At 50.2% G+C, this 20,762-nt stretch overlaps 1 protein-coding gene across 2 annotated transcripts in view; it reads left to right on the top strand.

The window, feature by feature from the left end:
• Nucleotides 1–20,762, top strand: part of SMCHD1 (structural maintenance of chromosomes flexible hinge domain containing 1) — a 3,133,956-nt gene that overhangs the window by 2,702,580 nt on the left and 410,614 nt on the right. For both annotated transcript variants that reach the window (XM_069620859.1, XM_069620860.1), the window contains exon 41: nt 17,218–17,340. In XM_069620859.1, the coding sequence (XP_069476960.1) occupies nt 17,218–17,340 (123 nt within the window). The remainder of the gene's footprint in view (nt 1–17,217; nt 17,341–20,762) is intronic.

Here is a 20,762-nt window from a genome sequence, read left to right as displayed (position 1 = left end):
ACTTAAAGGAAGTGATATCTACAGCCCCCGGAGCTTGCCACCCCTCACTACACACAGGAATTCTACATATTCTCACATTCTAACAGTCAACTTATGACTGCAGTATTGACTCAGAAGAGAACAACGGGCCACAAGCCATTGGCCTACTACAGTGGCATGCTAGACTAAGTGATGCAAGGACAGATCGCGTGCGAGCAAGCACTCGCTGGAGCTGCGTTTACGATCGAGAAAAGTTCCTCAAACGGGTGTTCCGTCACTTTGTATGTGGAGCATTCAGTGTTCGTCTACCCTGACCACACAGAGAGCTTCAGCATATGAAATGATCCTCTCAAGCCCAAACATCCATATTGTACAATGCAAAACAGGTAACCCTGCCTTCTCTTTTATCACAAATGTGTACCGAAGAGGACTTAGGAGGCCATGACTATGTCACGTATGAAGGGGAGGAATATGACATCCCCAAGGAAAGAGACATCTCATTGGATGAGGGTGAGGTTCTTTTTGTTGACGGGTCAGCAACAATTGACCAAGAAACAGGTCAGAGGCCTACAGGTGCTGCAGTGGTACGCCTCAAAGCAGGTGATTATGAGACATTTATGGAAAGATTGCAGATGCATCATTCGGCCCAAGCAGCTGAGCTCATGGTACTCATTGAAGCGCTACAGGCGTTACAAGGGTGTCACGTGACCATTTATTCCGACTCAGCATACATCACGACAACAGTGAATGCCGGTCCGTTGCGGTGGAAATGGAGGGGCTTGCAGAGAGCGGACGGTTCCCCAGTAATACATGCTGCACTTCTAGATACATTGATATCTGCATTGTCCCAATCCTCTGTACTGGTTGTTGTTAAGTGCGCCGCCCACACCAATGACACAGACATTATTTTACTGGGAAACACTGCCACAGACGCGGCAGACAAAATGGCAGCTTATCTTCTGGTTCCCACACCTGCAGAGTACGTTGTGACCACGCCTCCAAATAATCAGCAGAACACCCCATATACAGCAGTGCCTATTACACAACTTACTGAATTACAAAGCAAAGCACCAAATGAAGTGAAGGAACTGTGGATAAAACAAGGGTGCAAACAATCCCTGACCGATTTGTTGTAGAGCCAGGAGTGCACTGGTAAAGCAGTAATGCCTCATGAGCTGCTCCCACAGCTCAAAGCAACACATTGCAGCTGACATACAGGTAGACTGGTTTGTGCCCAATTTTCAGAAACACCTCGCTGACATGATCATACACTGCACTACGTGTCAAACTTTCAGCACAGGCATGATGCTATGAACCTTACAGGGCACTCTGCCCCGCCCTACTGGCCCGCTCCACGAGCTGCACATAGATTACTCAGACATGGCTAAGAGATGCAATGGGTCCTGGTATTTGTTGTGGTCTCTCCTCTTTCACAGTTTGTCGAAGCAGGACCTTGTGCACACCCGGATGGCAAATGTGCAGCCACATTTCTTGTCCATGAGGTCTTCCCCCGATGCGGTGTGTGCGATGTGCTAAGGTCTGATAACGGCATACATTTTTTTCAATGAGCTCTTTAAAGAAATCACAACACTACTTGGCATTAAGCATCAGATGTGTTCAATTTATCACCCTCAGGGCAATGGCATTGTGGAGAGGTTCAATGGCCTGCTCAAGATCAAGCTAAGCTTTGCACCACGGGAAGCATCTTTTATATGGCGAGGTCATAAAAATGAGGGGGGACTACTGGGTACATACACAAACATCACCAACATTACTGTAAATATGTATAACAATAGTAATGAGCTCAATAACAGCTATAGCAGACCAACAGGTACACCTGTAAGTATGAGAATGATATTAGAACATTTTTTCCCAATTATTTTTAAGAATATTTTTCGTAACATAAGCGTGAATGATATTACCATTAGAAGTGTTGTTAGCAAACACATAAGGTCACATATGAGAATGAAAAGGCAAGCACGAAGGGCTAATTATGATGCCTACCATGGGCTAAGCCTTGATGCTATTGAAGATGTGTGACACCCCGAGATGACCAACAGTTGGTATATGGATATGGGTGCAGTAGAAAGAGAAACAGTCAATGGTAGCTGTTACATATGTTCACTAATCCTGCACGTGTCGGGAGCACCCAAGGTATTAGTGCCACAAGAAGTACCAATCATAGAGTCACAGTGCCTGGTTCATCTTGCTCTATGCAGAGACAAGGGCACCTTCCAGGCACACAGCGTTAGACTAGAGCTTGTGAATCCAGATCCCCTGCAATTTAACAATAATCCGATAGACATTAAATGCTTGCAACAACCATTTATTTTTTAAACATATTTTATTGGTTTTTACACAACACAAACAAAACTGAACACACCATCATCAGCATCAACAATATCAACTGTTTTCCACATAACGTGTCCTAAGCCTGGCCCCTAACACCTCCTTCCACCCTCTCCCCCCATCCAACTTCTGCCCCTCCCCCAACCTGCTTTCACTTTAACAAAAAACGCTCTACATTCTTTCGAGTAGGAGCCACCTTGACCCTTGTTAGTGTCTATCCGCATCTACTTCTTCAGTGTAAGTTTCCGCAAATAAGGTTTGTAATAAGGCTTTCCCTTACATAGCCCGTTTCCACCACTCCCCATTTATATATGTCCCTCCACCAGTCCTCTATTCCAGGGCCTTTAAACGATTGCCATGCCATAGCGATTCTGCTTTTGGCCAGAATACATGCTAAATCTTTCAGTTTAGCAACATGTTTCCAGCCTTTGGGGTGTAGGAAACACTCTGAACAGGCATGCACTTGTGGAAAGCGCATCCAACTATACTCCCCCTTTTCGTAATCTAGTTGCCACTTCCCGCCAATATAGTCCCACGACTGGACATGCCCAAAACCTATGAAGCATCCCTGCTTCCATATTGTTACACCTCGGACATCCTTGTGCTACTGCTCCAGAGAACTTAGAAATCCTCTGAGGGGGTCATATAGTGTGTCACCAATAATTGCATAAGCTGCAGTCTAGCGTTTCTTGACACCTTATGGTATCCCAGAATTCTAGGGGATTGGGTCCTCCAACGTATTCCATATCTATGACAGGTAATGTCCACAGCTGTGCTGCTTCGGAACATTTTCGGCGTCCTGCGTCGATGATGTCGATGCGCCGTCCCCGAGGACCTCCTCCGACGGCCGACGTCACCTGATGTGATAAGTAGGACGCACGACGCCTGTAGCCTCAGTTCCGTTTTTTCTGCGAACGTGTTCGCTTCGTGAATCTCGGTACGCCTCGACTCTTTGGAGTTTGTTGTATTCTTCTCGGTTCCTTTGAACCTGGTCGGTTTTTGTGAAAACCTGTTCGTGAAACGATGTCTACCTCGTCTTCCACCCCGCGTCCGGGCTTCAAGAAATGCAGGGACTGTGGGTCCAAGATGTCGGTCACAGACTTGCACAACGCCTGCCTCTGGTGCCTCGGGGAGGCCCACAATACGGACGACTGTGTCGACTGCCAGTCGCTCACGGCCAAGACCTTGCGGGAGCGCAAGAAGAAGTTGTTGGTAGGTCGGGTGTCTAAGCCCCGGAAGTCGAGGTCTATGGGGCTTTCGACGGATGACTCGAAGGGCGACTCTCTGCGTCATCATCGGAAGTCCAGTGGGTCTCCTTCCAGGAGTCGGTCTCGCCACTCCTCTACCTCTTCGAGGCATTCCCGGAAGTGCCGGCATCGGCCGCCTTCCCCGTCCTCTTTCCGAGGACTGCGGCCGTCAGCGGGTCGCTTATCCCACCATGCAAGCGACACCGGAGGAATGCGCTTCCTTTGGGAAGAAAATGTTGGCGATTCTCGAATCGCAGGGCACCGGTCCGTCCGCACCTCCGAGTGGGGTTGGTCGGCACCGGTCGAGAGACACCGCCCGTACGCCTTCGGGCTCGGGTGGTCGGCACGGCTCACGGGAGAGGTCCCGCTCGGACAAGGGTAGCCGTTCTCGCCATGCCCGTTCCAGGTCCCGGTCCTCGACGCGCTCGAGACTGCGTGATCCTGTGCCGTCTTCGAGGAAGACATCGATGCCTGTGGCACCAAGGTCGTCGACGATCTCTCTTGAGGCTCCGCCTCCGAGGGGGTCGTCGACACTGTCGGCGCCTAGGTCGTTGAGTGACACGCTCGGAGCTCCGGCTTCGAGGCCTGCGTCGACGCCGTGGATGCTGGCGGCGCTGCAGCTGACGTCGATGCTGATTCACTCGACGCCGATTCTCTTGACGCCGGCGCCGACTCGTTTGGCGCCCTCGAAGCCTTTCGAGGCGGTGGTGTCGCAGTGGCCCCGTGGTACGGGGTTAGCCCCTAGAAAGGCTCTGGCTAAGGTCAGACATAGCTTTGGTCCCCAGGTGTCTTCCTCTCACCGCCTGTAGTACATTTCAGAGGGTGATGAAGGCTCTGATGAAGGCTTGGTTCCGGTTACGGTGCCAGATGAGCTTCTCTCGGGCCATAGCCAGTTTGTTGACCTGAGGCAGTCACTGCATGATGCCAGTGGACTGGACACCTCTCCGGAGGTGGAGTTTTGTATGCCGGAGCCTGGCACTCATGCCGATTCTTCGTACAGGCGCCTTATGTCTCGGGTCACCGAGTACTTGGGATGGTCGGCTCCCCCAGGGGAGTTTGTTCAGGATGATCTCACGGACATCCTTGATCTTGGTCCCTCCACTGACCCGGTACTGCCGTTTCATATGGCTCTGCAGAGAAGGGTGGCAGCAGCTTGGACTGCTCCGGAGAGTCTCCCGGCAGTGGGCAAGTCTTTGTCGTGAAAATACTGTCCAGCCAGTAGCGACCCCTGCTACTTGTCCAGGCACCCCACTCCGGAGAGTTCTGCTACTACGGCGTTCTTGTCTGGTGTGCCCTGCTGGACATCTGCAGGGCTGCTACGTGGTGGTCGACGCACACCTTCACGAAATTATACTGCATCGACCGGGATTCCAGGTAGGAGTCCAGAGTCGGCCAAGCAGTGCTGCGCAACCTGTTCGTCTGAAGGTGGGCATGGTGAGGAGGTAAGAGTTGCTTAATGTTGAATTTATGTAATGCTTAATGTTGAGCCTTGCCACCTCCCGTGGTTGTGCATGTGTGTACTGCTATGTATTCTTATATTCATGAGCATGTGAATCCATGCCAGACCCCATGCTGGAGAAGGAACAAGTTATTTACCTGTAACTGTTGTTCTCCAGCATGGGTCTGGCATGGATTCACATGCGAACCCTCCCTCCTACCCCTCTGCGGCTCTTCACTTGGTCATACTGCCACTTTACGTGCTACCAAATCTGAAGATGGCTGCAAGGGGCGGGGCTTAGGGAGAGGGCAGTCATTGGCTGGGGGCAGTATGACCCAGAGACCAGTGATTGGTTGCTACTAAGAAAGACCGATCAGAAACTAAACTGATACTGATTTTTTCTTTACCGAGGATTCCCAGCCTGACGACGGGGAATATTCACGAGCATGTGAATCCATGCCAGACCCATGCTGGAGAACAACAGTTACAGGTAAGTACCTTGTTCCTTACCTCGCAATACAAAAGATAGTCAAATACAGACTGACCACCCCATCCCTAGCATGGTCCCCATCCCCTATGGAGACGAAGTAGACAGTTTGTATCACACCATTATTGTTTCACGCCCTGACCCTGAGAATTATAATGAAGTAATGGCGGATCTAGCAGGCAATGGGGTATTTAAATATGACATGCACGGCTGAGGAGTATGCGCGTTCAGTGGAGAGTTTACAGTCCGTGTGTAGGACCTAGATACCAGAAAAGGGAACCCCACCAAATGAGGAGGCGGTGAGAAGGGAAAACGAGCGCATGCATGGGGTTAGGGGGGGTGAGTTTGTTACTGTAGAAGTAATGGAAGGGGGGGAATGATGTTGGGAAGGGAGCAAGCCCATCCCAACGCCCTAGGCGCTTTAAGGTGAGATGGGCCCCGTTGAAAGATAATAGACCGGGGAGAGGGCGGTTGTCCTTAAAGTCGCCACACGGTCATAATATTGTATGCAATATAGACATAGTGCAAGTAAACAAGCGAACGCCAATTTTGTAGCTGTTAGTAGCCGTAGTCAAAGCACAGGGCCTGCACAGCCATGCAGTATTTAGTGTGTTAGACACAGGCCGCGAGCCTGAATGGGAAGTTTGAATAGGCCAAAGCGTTGATGAGGTTGATGAGAGAGGCCCACACCGCTTACTTTCACAGAAACCCTTCTTTGTCTTAGGGTTGTTGTAAATATGTTTGTCCTAGAAGGAATATGCCCTGCAAGGCCACGAGCCAGTACTGGGCGTCTTGATGTACGGGTTAGCACAAATAGGTAGAACCAGGCCTCCGACCCCCACCCTAAATACGAGTTATAGCCCCTACATCTTCCCTAGTCCTGAGACTTCTGAATTCCAAGATACCAGTTGACCCCAGACCACCGTTTGTTGGGGAGAATTCTCATAAATGGTTGATTTCCTTTACCTACTGAGTCCCTCAGCAGCTTTGTTGGATTTCTAGGATTTATTTTTTCAACTGGTAAGAGTGTGAGCCTTTTTTCCCACTCTTGCATGTGTTTTGCTGTGTGTGTTTCTACTTTTTGTGTGATCTTGGGCACTGGAGCCTCACCTACTCCAGGGCACCATATTTTTCATGTGGGTTATACAGCACCTTCAGTGCAGTGACACAGGGTTGTCTTTTAGACTTCCCACCGACTCCATTTTCTGGAGCTGACTACAATCCCCCAGAAAAGGGTAAAGTTGCCATTAACTTTACCTTAGTCACTTTAAACCACAGACCCAGTGCACCCCATCTCCCATGGAGTATTGGAAAGGGTTAATTCTTATCCCTTGTTGTCTGTGCCTCTTGGGGCAGTGTTTCGCTCACTTTACATTAAGACTTGGCTGGTGGCTCTGGTATCTACCCTAACTTTTCTACCGCGATTATCTTATATAAACGTGGTAATGTTTTAGGCTATTATATTAGCCTCAAACATAAACCCACTTGACCAAATACATTTTATTTTCGCTCCGGCCAGGTTTATTCACCATTTCGTTTTGTTAAAGTCTTTCTCGTGTTTTACTCTGCGCGCCAAACCAGGTTTGGTCCCTTTGTTCATCAATTTTTCGCGGGCTTCTGCACAGAAGCCCTCCTTTAGGCACCTGAGAGTCTGGGTAGGCAGGTAACCCAAGTCTCACTCCTATCTGATTGGCTAAGGGTAGTGGCCTTGCCAGGCCAGCCACCCTGCTGTTTGATTGACAGCCAGGCTGTATGAATGGGGGAAAACTGCATAAAAAGCAGGTCTCTGCAACTGGAAGAGCAGAGTCACCACTGGAACAAAAGAACCAACGAGGAACTGGAAGAAGAGGACCCCTACAACGACTGAACCGTCCGGTGAAGCCCTGCTGCAGGTCCGAATCTCCAGAATCCGACGACAGAGAAGATCCTCCAGGAAACTTCTTCCCTTGAGCTGGTGGGGCCAACCAGGTCACCCAAACTGCAAGCCAGGACCCCACCTCTGGCCGAATTCGCTGTACAGAGCTACAGTGGGCCGGATAGCCATGAAGGTCGTACCCTGTTTGGATTTTAAGAAGCGCACCTTTTATTTGTTGTTTGGCGCTGCTGCTGGTTTCTTCCCTGGGTAGTGCAGGACCCTCCAGTCTTCCTACTTCTGATCAGTCCGACAGTCGCTTCAGGAACCGTGAGCCTGCAGGAACGACCAGGAACGTCTGCCTCAGCTACAGCCCCCCCTCTATGTTTTAAGGTACTGTGCAAATGAGCTTGTGCGTTTCGTTCAGCCACGGTGAAAGTGTATTAAAATCTTTCTCCAATCCGAGGGCTTGTCCTTCTCTTCTGTTTGAACTAACTTTTCTACCAACCAACCTCGTCCGGAAACCGTGCCACGAACTTTACCGCAAACTACCCTGAACTGTATTATCTTGAGCAAAAGATTTTGAACCATTGACTTTGGCCCTAAGCCTTTTCTATCTGATTTTATCATTGTATTCGATCTTGTTCGCTTGCTCTGAGTACTTACCTGTTGATGTGGATCCATTTCTGTTAACTTTTGTCTTTCCCTCCCTTTTAAATTGCTGGTGTGCCATTTTGCTCCCACTTCATTTTGTGAGCTTAACATGTCTGGAATTTAAGGGAAGTGGTGTGGTGTATTAAGAGAGTGATTTTTTAGACTGCTTATAATAGTGTAATGTTATACAACTGAAGAGTGAAATAAATGTATATTGTTTTACTTGAAAACCTTGAGTCAGTGTTTGCCTGAATCATAGTAATTGCTGTCCTTTGTGTAACTATTTGATACTGCACACTTACTCTTGAGATAAGTCTGGCTGCTCTGCCACTGCTACCACTTTAACTGTGTAGTACAGGCTTGTACCAAAGGTGAAATTGTACTGTCACTTGTAGTCTTAATTGTGTGATGTTCCCAAAGGGTACTGCATATAATTCTGCCTAACACCGACCATAAAACAATCAGCCATAAAGATCTGAGAGTATGGTCGTCCCACCTTTATTTTATGATGAAATGGTTTGTAGTGCGAGGTACAGGGAGGGATAAATTATAGTTCAAACGTGAGTGTGGAAGCCTTGGGAGCTGATGACGAGATTGAGAATGAGTGAAGTATGTGTGGTTTGGTGTGACCTTGAGACTCCCCCTGTGCCAGTCCAAAGTGAGTGGGCACCACTTAATTGTAATCCTTTGGGTTAAAAGTGAAAATGGTCTCAAATTTTATTTCTAATTAACACATTTAGCGAAAAAATCTTATTGGGAGCTGACCATGAAGAATCTGGAGACACCCTGACTACAAAATACACACATAGCAAAAGGCTGAGTAGAAAACCAAGCCACACAGTCGCTCTCCAAATAAAATGGAGAGCCAGTCCTTGAGCGTGCACTTATATAGATAGAATTGTATTGTTCACAAATGTATCTAATTTCTTCTCCGGCCTTGGTTCCTTGGAGACGAGTAGCCCGCAGAACCCACAATAATGAAGGACCGACAGACAGACAGTCTTGCCTGGGATTAATGACCTAGCATCCCATATGGAGCAGGCTGAACATGTATAGGGTTGCACCAACCAGCCACGCAGGTTTTGATATGATATAGCATTTATAAAATGCCTGTACTCAAGGGTTTTACTGTATACGATGACGTCACCTATGACGCAGTGTCTCCTTATAAGATTCTGCTTGTACACTTTTTGACAGAACGTTCTTTGACTGCAGAGTTCTTTGCTGATGCACCTGTCTTTGCAGAAATAAATACTTGTTTCACTTGCAAGAGCATATTGGGCCTTTTTCCCTAGCGGTTTGTATTTTTTCTGGTGTGACCGTTTAGGGGCGCGCCTTCACGGCCACAAATGGAAACGCTTCACAGTGTGGTGCAGGACTCAGAAGATTACGCCTCTGCGGATAACAGCTCCACAGCTCCTTCCATACTTGCTTTCCCTGGCCAAGACTGGCCTGGCGCACGCCTCTATCAAGGTGCATCTGGCTGCCATATCCTGTTACACCGGTATCAGATAATAATGTCATGAAAAAAAGTCGTCAGGTTGGCGACTTATAAAAAAATAAAATGCATTAATGATGCACCCTCCAGGCTATCAAGCACTTGCCCCAAATATTCTAGGACTGGAAGTAATAATATATAATGATACCCCTCCTAGAATATTTGGGCAAAGAATTTTGGTAGCCATGAAAAAGTTGCCAGAACCTGACGACTTTTTCACGGCAATATTATTACATCGATCCGTTACACCAGGGTGCTCAGTAAGCCGTCCCTCTGCTCGCGGGCCGGTTTGCATGTGAATACATGCCAGTCCCATGCTTCAGAACAGGAGTTGCAGGCCAGTAACTTGTTCCTTTTCCCTCCTCCTCGAAGGGACGAGTACTGCTATGGGAATACATCTGAAATTAGTGACCCGTGGGAAGGCACTATCCATTAGAAGGACAAATTACTTACCTCTTGGTAATGTTCTTTTTGATGGATGTTTCTCCAACGGATTCCTCATCGTCCTCCCAACCTGCCCCTCAATTTACAGAGCAATTGGCTTTTCTTAGCCTTCTCCTTCTAGCCCGCCAATCCTATGATTTAGTGTGAAACATATCTCTAAAGCGACTGAGCTATAGGGGAAAAAATTAGTTCTCCAGCATGGGGTCTGCCATGGATTCACATGCTCATGAATATTCCCTGTCGTCAGGCTGGGAATCCTCGGTAAAGAAAAAATCAGTATCATTTTCGTTTCTGATCTGTCTTTCCTAGTAGTAACCAATCACTGATCTCTGGGTCATACTGCCCCCAGCCAATGACTGCCCTCTCCCTAAACCCCTCCCCTGGCAGCCATCTTCAGATTTTTACCGCACGTTCAAGTGTTGGGAGTCCTCGTGCTTTAGCTCTCAAGCTTTTACTGCGTTTTTGCGCTTTTTCAGGAGAATATTCTCATTTTTTCGGTTTTATCGAGCCTCAAGCTCCACCGTTTCTACTTCCGATAACGGGGACCCGTTTCAGAATTCTTCTACGCCCCTCAAGGGTGAAGTTTTTGTCGAGTTACGCTTCTTGGAGGATTCCAGAAGTTCTGTGGCCTACCTCAATGGACATGGCCCAGGACAAGGGAAGCTCGACGCCCGGATCCAAGCTGTTCAGGAGCTGCCCAGGATGTGGATTGCAAAATGATTTAAAGGAGGACGAGCATTCGAGATGTCTCTACTGCCTTCATGAGGACAAGTCGCACGTGGAGAAGGACTGTGCGTTCTGCAAGAACCTGTCGGAACGGACCAAGCAAGATCATCGTTCCCGCCTCGCCGCCTGGCTGGAGAAGCGCACAGCAGGTGAGAAGGCGAAGAAAAAGTCTGAGCGGTCTTCAAGTCCTGTGAGGGCGCCCCGGCAACGGGGGCCCAACAGAAGGCCAAGCACCGCGAGTCCGCAGGCACCGGGAGCGCCGAAAGGTCGGGCTCCTCGTCTGCCAGGCAGGGCGCGACTTCCCCGGCACGATCAACCACAAGCCAGCGCTCTGGTTCGGGGAAGAGGAAGTCCAAGAACCCGGGAAAGCTTCTGGAGAGGCCCCGGTCGATCTCGAAGGGAGCCGAGGGGGGGAGCAAGGCAATGACCCTCCCCCAAAGCGAAGGCCCAGGACGCACCTAAGGTGGTGAGGGCCTTGATCCAACCGGCAAAGGCCTCTATCGAGGTTGTCGCAGCGGCTCTGGCGAAGCCAGCAGAGGCTACGCCAGTGGAGGGGGCCTCGGGGCCCAGTGTTTCCCTGCCACCGCGGAGGGAATCCTCTTTTAAAAACCATCGTTAAGACCCCCTTGAAGACCCCGGTGGAAAAAGAGGGGGGGGGGATGGCCATTACGGACTCAGATTCAGCCTCCGAGGAGGATCCGGTGGAAACCGTGAAAGGCCTCAACGAGAGGTTCGTAGGCCTCAACGAGAGGTTCGAGAAGGTTCGATCCCAGGGGAAGGTTCCCGCTGATGTGATCGAAGATAGCGACAATGGCGACGACGAGGGCCCAGTGGAGCAGCCATCCCGTCCGTCGCAGCCATTACCCGAGCCCCAGGATAGCTCGGCGGCCATTTTGTTGGCGATCCAATCCTTGTGTACTCAGATAAGGACGAGGTTACCACGGACCCCGACGGAGGATCCAGAACCAGGACTGTCAGGAAGCCCTCCGAACAAGCAGAGGAGAGTCCACCCCGCGCCGCCCTTTGTGCCCGCGAGGCCTGTGGACCCCTCATCCCCCTCGCCGGACCCTCAGGAGGATACGGCAACGGATACAGCGACGGGGACGGACGACGACGGTGGCGATGATTCAACGGGCATCCTGTCATCACCCCCCCTTCGGGCCTCTCTGCCTGACGAAATTGGCTCTTTTCACGCCATGATAGCCAGAGCATCCGAGCTCTTCCAGCTCTGCCCTGGGGAACAGAAAAAGGAAGGTTTTCTTTACCAACGACGAGAGGCCAAGAAAAAGACGGTCCTCGCGGTGCCGTTTCTCAACGACATCTGGGACGAGGGGCTGGCTATCCTGAAGAACCCTTCCATGACAACCGCCAAAAGGGACAGGTACTAGAAGAAGTACGGGGTCCCTGATGCTGCCCCCTTGTGCCTCAGGGCCCAGCCCACGCCGGACTCTGTCGTCTCGGCAGCGGCCAAGAAGAAAGCAGCGGGTGCGGCAGCTTCAACTTTCACTTCCCCGCCGGACAGCGAGGGCAAGAAGTTGGACTCCATGGGACGACGAGTCATCTCGTCGGCGGCGACGACGATTAAGGCGGCCAATGCCTTAGCGATTGTGGCCCGTTAGGACAGGGAGCTTTGGTTCAAGATAGCTCCTCTGCTAGACTTCCTACCGGACGACAAGAGGGCCGAGACCAACGGTGGCAACGGACATTGCCGATACCGGATTTCGCCAACTGGGCAATGGGGTTTGCCTCAGACGACGAGGATGGCTCAAGGCGACGGACTTTCGCCAGGACGTCCAGACCAGAGTGTTGGACATGCTGTTCGATGGCAACAACCTGTTTGGAAAGACAGTGGATGAGTCCCTCCAGGCCATCAAGACAGACACGGAAACAGCCAGAGCCCTAGGAGTCCTTCAGCAACGGCGGCCCTTTCGGAGCTCCGGAGGCAGACAGGGAGCCTCCAAGGGATCCAGCGGTGGCTCTTCTACTTACCGCCAGGCGGCCCGCTCCTCGTCCCAGGAGGCCTACAGAGGCTGCAGCAAGCAAGGAGGGTCTCGTCGGCAAGGAGGCCAAGGCGGCAAGGCCTCTTCCAAGCAGGACTGAACCGGCCGTAGCGTCGGGCCCCCACCGAAGCACCCCGGTGGGAGGCCGGCTGACGAAGTTCGGCAGCGCGTGGGAGTCCATCTCCACCGACAGTTGGGTGCTGCACACCCTGGCCCGTGGACACTCGCTACAATTTCGTGTCCTCGCATTCCTGCCGTGTCCAGGAAAGAGAATCACATCCCTCAACTGCTGTTGGCGGTAACGGCGATGCTCAAGAAAGGTGCCATCGAGCTCGTCCCCAAGAGGCTGCGGGGCTCCGGAGTATTCTCAAGATACTTCCTCGTCAGAAAGAAGACGGGCGGTTGGCGCCCCATCCTGGACCTGTGTCCGTTGAACAAGTACATCAAGGCACAGAAATTCAGGATCGTCACACTCCAGCACGTGCTGGGACAGCTGGAGGAGGGCGACTTCCTATCGTCACTGGACCTGGAGGATGCTTACTCCCACATCCCCATTCTAAAAGGACACAAAGTTCCTCAGATTCGTAGTCCAGGGGCGTCACTACCAATTCAGAGCCCTGCCGTTCAGATTAAAGTCGGCACCCAGGGTGTTCACCAAGTGCCTCGCACAAGTGGCGATGGGGTTGCGCCTGCAAGGGATCCACGTCTACTCCTACCTGGACGACTGGCTAATCCGTGCAAGGTCAAGAGAACTCGCCGTCAAACACACAGCGAGGACCGTCCGCCTGCTCGCGGAGCTTGGATTCGCCATCAACTACCCCAAATCCCATCTGGTCCCGTCGCAGGCAGCACTGTTTCTGGGAGCGAAGCTCGATACAGTGAAGCGATTGGCATCTCCGTCGGAAGAAAGGATGAAGGCCATTTTTGGCAAGGTGCAGCGCCTGTTAGCCACGCATGTGGCCAGAGTGAGGTCCATCATGTCCCTCCTCGGGATGATGTCCTCATGCATCTACCTTGTGCCCCTTTGCAGACTTCGGATGCGTCCGCTACAAAAGTTCCTCGACGCCCGCTGGATTCAAGCGGCAGGCAGCTTCGAAGACAGGATCCTGCTCGACGAGGAGTTCCGTCGGGCGATTCTATGGTGGGGTGCCCGTACGCACCTCACGGCAGGCATGGACTTTCAGACCCCGGCGTATCAGGAGACGGTTACCACGGATGCCTCCCTGGAGGGATGGGGGGCCCACACCCGAGATCTCCACGCAAGAGGCCTCTGGTTCCCGGAGGAGAGGTCTCTCCACATCAACATCCTGGAACTACGAGCCGTGTTCTGGGCGCTCAAATCGTTCCTTCTATCCCTCAAGGACAAAGTGGTGAGGATCTTCACTGACAACACCACCACGATGTTCTACATCCGGAAGCAGGGAGGCACCAGATCCCCAGCTCTATCCAAGGAGGCCCAGGATCTGTGGCACTGGGCCGTCGCCCGGGGGATGTTTCTGGTTCCCTTCCACCTGGCAGGAATAAAAAACACCATTGCCGACTCACTCAGTAGGGAACTAGGCCAGGACCAGGTGGATCAGCTCTTTCAACGATGGGGCAAACCCCAGATTGACCTGTTCGCGACGGCGACGAACTCCAAGTGCCAGAGGTTCACCAGCAGGTTCGCACAGCCGAGGAGCATGGGCGATGCTTTCTCGTTCCCTTGGGACGGCCTGTTCCTGTACGCGTTCCCTCCGTTGCCGTTGCTGCTCCGTCTCAGCAACCAGCTCAAGAGGTCCAGGTGCAGGATGATCCTTGTCGCACTGGCGTGGCCGAGACAGAACCGGTTCCCGGACCTTCTGGACTTGTCAGCGTCCCCACCTATCAAGCTGGCGACGGACGCGGATCTTCTCTCCAGAGAAGGAGGCGCCATTCTTCATCACGACCCGGAGTCGCTGAACTTGCAGGCTTGGCTCCTGCAGCACTAGAGTTTGGAGGATACGATATCCCGGCTGACTGCAGAGAGGTTCTTGCAAAAACCAGGGCGTCCTCAACTCTCAAATGCTATGGACATAAGTGGAAGAGGTTATCTGTCTGGTGCAGTGCACAGAAGATTAACCCTCTGCGGATTACGGCCTCTCAAGTATTGCCGTACCTACTGTCGCTGGCCAAAGCTGGACTGGCTCACGCCTCCATCAAGATACATCGGGCGGCCATCTCCCGATAAACCAGAACTACAGGACGGGCGTCCTTGTGGTCTCATCGCCTGGTGAAGGAATTTATGAAGGGACTATTCCAATCGTTCCCGCCGGTGAAGGCCCCTGCTCCGGCGTGGGAGCTCAACGTGGTGCTGACCAGGCTCATGGTGGCCCCATTCAAGCCTATGCATTCGGCGCTGTTGAAGTTCCTGTCGTGGAAGACAGCATTTCTCGTGGCCATCACCTCGACATGACGAGTGGGAGAGATCCAGGCCCTATCTTGCAAGCCTCCATACTTGACTTTTCACGACACGAGGGTGGTGCTGAGGACGCACCCCTCCTTTATGCCCAAGGTGCCATCGGACTTCCACCTCAACGAGCTCTTGGTGTTGCCAGTTTTCTTGCCGTCGCCTTTGTCTCCGGCCGAGAGGACTTTGCACTCGCTGGATGTGGCTAGAGCGCTGAAGTTCTACGTGGACCGCACGAAGAGTTTTCGGAAGACATCACAGCTGTTTGTGAACTTTGGACCTGTGAATCAAGGGAAGGCTCTCTCGAAGGCTTCCATTTCCAGATGGCTCTCCGGCTGCATCATGCATTGTCACCGGTTGGCAAACCGACCGTTGCCCAGCCGTCCGAGAGCCCATTCGACCAGAGCGATCGCTGCTACCAGTGCGTTCCTGTCTGGTGTGCCCCTGCTGGACATCTGCAGGGCTGCTACGTGGAGGTCGACGCACACCTTCACAAGATTCTACTGCGTCAATCGGGACTCCAGGGAGGAGTCCAGGGTCGGCCAAGCAGTGCTGCGCAACCTGTTCGCTTAAGGTGAGCCTGGTGAGGAGGTAAGAGATGCTTAATGTTGAGTGGTTGTATTGCTTAATGTTGAGCCTGTTGCCACCTCCCGTGGTTGTGCATGTGTATACTGCTATGTATTCTCTTATTCATGAGCATGTGAATCCATGCCAGACCCCATGCTGGAGAAGGAACAAGTTACTTACCTGTAACTTGTTCTCCAGCATGGGTCTGGCATGGATTCACATGCGAACCCTCCCTCCTTCCCCTCTGCGGCTCTTCAATTGGTCATACTCCACTTTACGTGCTACCAAATCTGAGGATGGCTGCTAGGGGAGGGGCTTAGGGAGAGGGCAGTCATTGGCTGGGGGCAGTATGACCCAGAGATCAGTGATTGGTTACTACTAAGAAAGACAGATCAGAAACGAAACTGATACTGATTTTTTCTTTACCGAGGATTCCCAGCCTGACGACGGGGAATATTCATGAGCATGTGAATCCATGCCAGACCCATGCTGGAGAAGAACAGTTACAGGTAATAACTTGTTCCATAACCGAGGTCACGGGGCGTGGTGCCGGCTATTTGTGTTGACCTCATGTCCTTAAGCCGCACAGCTCCCCCGAGTGGTCAAAAAAGTTTCTGAAGTTGTTGTGCTGGTGCAGAATACATCAAAGATGAGGAATCCGATGGAGGAACATCAATCAGAAAGAACATTACCAAGAGGTAAGTAATGTATTCATTCAGAGGCGTGGTTCATATGAGAGTTTCTCAATCCCTCCTGCAAAAGAAAATCCCCCACCCTCATTGTCACCCCTTTACTTATGTTCATGCCTCCACTTTTTTAATTTATTTAAAAATAGACCTTCGCTCCCACACTCTTAGTCCCTGAACCAAGAAAAACGATCAGTGTGACACAGAGAAGGGTGCAGGATCCTCATAATATTAGTGCCAAGCAGAGCGACTGAAAAGACATGAAGAATCTAGGTGCAGGAAACTGTAAGCCCGAGGCTGGCTCCGAAACCTTTTCACTATCCACCAGAGAGCATACCTCAGCTTCCCCCATCTCCATTACAGCAATCATTGGGCAGATGAGTAATCTACGGGAGGAAGATTATATCCATCAAAATATAGCGTTACCAAAGGTAAATAACTTTTCCTGGGATTAAGAATGTAAAAACGTTTCAACAGCCACTTTTGACATTCATGAAAGCTTTCTCACCCATGGTGTACCAAGCCCTTTGTGGAAGGATAATTGACTGGAAGATTACACATTTGGTAAGGGTTATCCTTTTTTCCAACTCCTGTTTGTTAATGGAGGATTCTGGACTTTCTGAGCTAACAAAGCTTTTAATTTCTTTTTTTTTTTTTAAATTAGTCATAGCACCATGGTCGGACTGAACCATATCACCTTTTTAACTTAAATGATGCTATGACGTGTCCTTTGTAATGCTGCTTGGTTGTATCCTTACTTGCAAGTATGCATTGTTCTGCCCCTGCTGTCTTGCATTCAATCAAAGTGATAGGTTTAACATAGTTTAATGTTTTTCATATTCACATTTTGCATTATGATTCCCAGTTGCAGTACATAGAATCCATCTTAAAACAAAAACTAGTCACTCGGGAAACGGTGATGAAGCAACCAAGGAGAAATTGTACCCTTGCCAATTATCCTAAAAGGAATAAAGATATTTTGGGAAAGGTATGTTACTGTTAAATAATTTTTGTTAATGTGTTCCCTCTCTTTTGCGCCTGTATCATACGTGTTGTGTTATTCTTTCTATTGCCCTAGGCTTTAATACTTGTACATAAAAAGGTAATTACAAATTAAACGTACCTGCTAGCTAGATTGCAACATTTCAGAACTTTAAGGTGAAAGTTTACCCAACTGCTGTACCCAGAGGTGGTTGAAAGTGGAACTTATTCTTCTCAAAATGCATAAAGAACCTTTTGTATGTCTTTCTTATATTGCTAATAATTGTGTGTGTAAGCAACGTGTACAAGCCTTGCACGGGTTTTACTAAACATATGTGTCTGTGAGGTTGCTCTGTCTCTCACATTCAGTTGTGGAATAGAACCTGTTTAGGGCTTTTCAACTTTTTCAAGCTGCATGCAGCATTTTCATTCTTTGGTCCTTAGTAGGGGATCTCGTTACTGAATCTTCCTGCATCTTATCATCCAGTGTTTATTTTGTTTTGCTTGTGTCTGCGTTATTGTTGTACTAGTAGTAAAACTATTGGTTGTGACAGAGTCTACTCTGGAGGGATCAGTGAGGATGACTGGAGGTCTCTGGGAGTCGAGGGAGCCACTAGCTCTGTAATGCCAGCCAGGAAATCGGCCAACAGATGATTCCACAATGATTCTCTAGCTACTACTGTGCACCATTACTCTGTGCTCTGCAGTTCCCCTTGCTCATTCTAACTATGCCGGTCCGGAAACAACGGTACCGGTAAGCTGACCGACATATTACAGGTCTGACTGCCAGAGCCGCCGTGCCCGACAGGTCTACCCTGCCGGGCACAGCGGCCACGGTGGGCAGACCCGTCACAGAAGCACCGGCACCTTTAACAACGGTGCTGGTGCTTCTGTGTTCCCATTCTCGTGGAGTCCTATGGGACTCCACGAGAATGGGTGTAAAGACTGGAGGGGGGGGGTCTGTACTTCCGCTCTCTATATGGTAGAGGAGAGGCACAGAGGAACCCAGCCAAGAATCTCTAATACGGCAGCAATCGACCAGCAATCAAGGCCTAGCTTCTCAGGAGGTGATGCAGGCTGGTTCTTCAGTACAATGTAGTCCCCAAGCCCCCACAAAGGAATGTCCACACACTGTATTAGTTAAAACAGTCTTTGTATAATTAAGGTTATATACACAATCACAATAGCTCACTTTGTGCTCAGTAAATCTACAATGGTAAATATATACAGTTCTGAGTGGTACCACAATTATTATCAGATTTCATTAAAGTGCATTAACTGTACTCTGGTTAAACACAAATCACTTAATAAAGGTAACCAACAATAGCTATACGAGGAAAAGCAGTTTGTTAGAACAATTGGCAGAATACTGGCCCCTACCACTAGACACAGTGCTGTGTGGAGATACCCCCCAACCTGGGCTACCTGTAAAATAAAGATATATCACAAGCCCAGTCCATATATTGTTCTTTAAGTCTTATTTCCTTCTGTAAGGTTTCTACCACCCCAATGTACCTGGAATAGCAGAGTTTGACAACGAGTCGTCGACAGATCCTTCTTGAGCGGCTCCCTTTAAAGCAGGAGCCACGGATTGTCGAGATCCCTCGAAGAAAGTGAACTCGGCGTTGAGGCGGCAGCTTCGGTCCCAGCAGTGCTTGTTGACGACGGAGAGAAGACGTCCTGCAAGAAAGAGGTGTGTGGGGCACCTCGAGGTCGATAGGTCAGGACCACTAAGAGTTTGTGAAGAACTGTGGCCCAGCAAGGGCGATGAGTCATCCGGCGTCTCTTCGGTCGTTGGGTGGCGGGAAACCCACCGGCGGTTGCTCCTCGGCGCGTCAACGGCCTAGCCTTCTCCAGCAGGATAAGGCAGACGGCGGTGCGGACGAGCGCGTCCATGAATCAAGTCTTAGGCAAAGGAGCATTGTGGCTCCGGTCGTCGATGGCACAGCGTCAAGCGGTCCCCTCTTCAGGGCAACACGGCTTCGATGGGCCTCCAGCGGTTGTGCAAACCTGCGAACCCCGGTCGATGACAGTGGAGGGAATGTCCGGTGCTTATTTTCGTTCTCCCCGGCGGTCCCCGTCTCCGTTTGGCAGCCTGTTGGGGGTCCGACTTCCAGGGAGCTTTGGCAAAGGTTAGCGATTCTCGGTGGTCCCTTGGAGCACGGGAAGAGGGCGCCTAACCAGGTCCTCTCTTGGATCAGTCTCGACGGCTCAGCGGCTTTTGGATTTTTGCGAAGGGAGTCAGCAGTCAACCTTCTTATTCAGGCTCGGCTTCGAGATTCAGCTTCAGTTTCAAAGTTAGTTTCAACTCCAGCTTCTGAACGAATTTTAGCAGTGAGAACCCCCAGGTATACTAGTTGATCTGTCATTCATTCTGCTGGGTCACACTCAGACAACCAATCACTCCGAAGGGCATTCAGCAGTTAGTCAGCCAATCAGGCATAAAGTGCATTCAGGCCATACCCCTCCCTCTCAGACACTCACAACATTGGTTGTGACAAGTACCCAGCCATTCAACACTACACACTGCATTCACACCAGTTTCGGGCAGGGCTGTCTCAGTCATTGTGTCAAACACCAGAAACCAGTCATGCACAACAAGAAGTGCATATTGGTCACACACTCCATTCACCCAAGTCCCACCTTCAGGGGTACCTGTTAGTTAGAATTATATGCAGTACCCTTTGGGAACACCACACACTATTAAGACTACAAGTGACAGCACAATTTCACCTTTGGTACAAACCTGTACTACACAGTTATAGTGGTAGCAGTAGCAGAGCAGCCAGATTTATATCAAGAGTAAGTGAGCAGTATCAAATAGTTACACAAAGGACAGCAATTACTATGATTCAGGCAAACAATGATTCAGGTTTTCAAGTAAAAGAATATACATTTATTTCACTCTTCAGTTGTATAACAGTACACTATTATAAATAGTCTAAATAATCACACTCTTAATACACCACACCACTTCCCTTAAATGCCAGACAATTTAAGCTCACAAAAAGGAAGTGGGAGCAAAATGGCACTCCATCAATTTAAAGGGCAGGGGAAAAACAAAGTTATTAGAAATTAGGTCAAACCAACAGGTAAGTACTCAGGGCAATTGAACAAGTGGCACTACAGAGATAGAATCAGGTAGAAAAGGCTTAGGACCAAAGTCAATGGGTCAAAAGTCTTTTGCTCAAGATCACACAGTTCAGGGTAGTTTGCTGTAAAGTTTGTGGCACAGTTTCCGGACGAGGTTGGTTGATACAAAAGTTAGTTCAAAGAGAAGGACAAGCCCTCGGATTGGAGAAAGATTTCAAACACGTTCACCGCGGTTGAACGAAACGGACAACCGGATTTGCACAGTACCTTAAAACGGAGAAGGAGCTGTAGCTGAGGCGGACATTCCTGGTAGTTCCTGCAGGCTCATGGTTCGTG

This window comes from Ambystoma mexicanum, chromosome 5q (assembly GCF_040938575.1).
Source record: "Ambystoma mexicanum isolate Mex_15411 chromosome 5q, UKY_AmexF1_1, whole genome shotgun sequence".
Classification (NCBI taxonomy): Eukaryota; Metazoa; Chordata; class Amphibia; order Caudata; family Ambystomatidae; genus Ambystoma; species Ambystoma mexicanum.
This window is presented reverse-complemented; position numbering and strand designations above follow the sequence as displayed.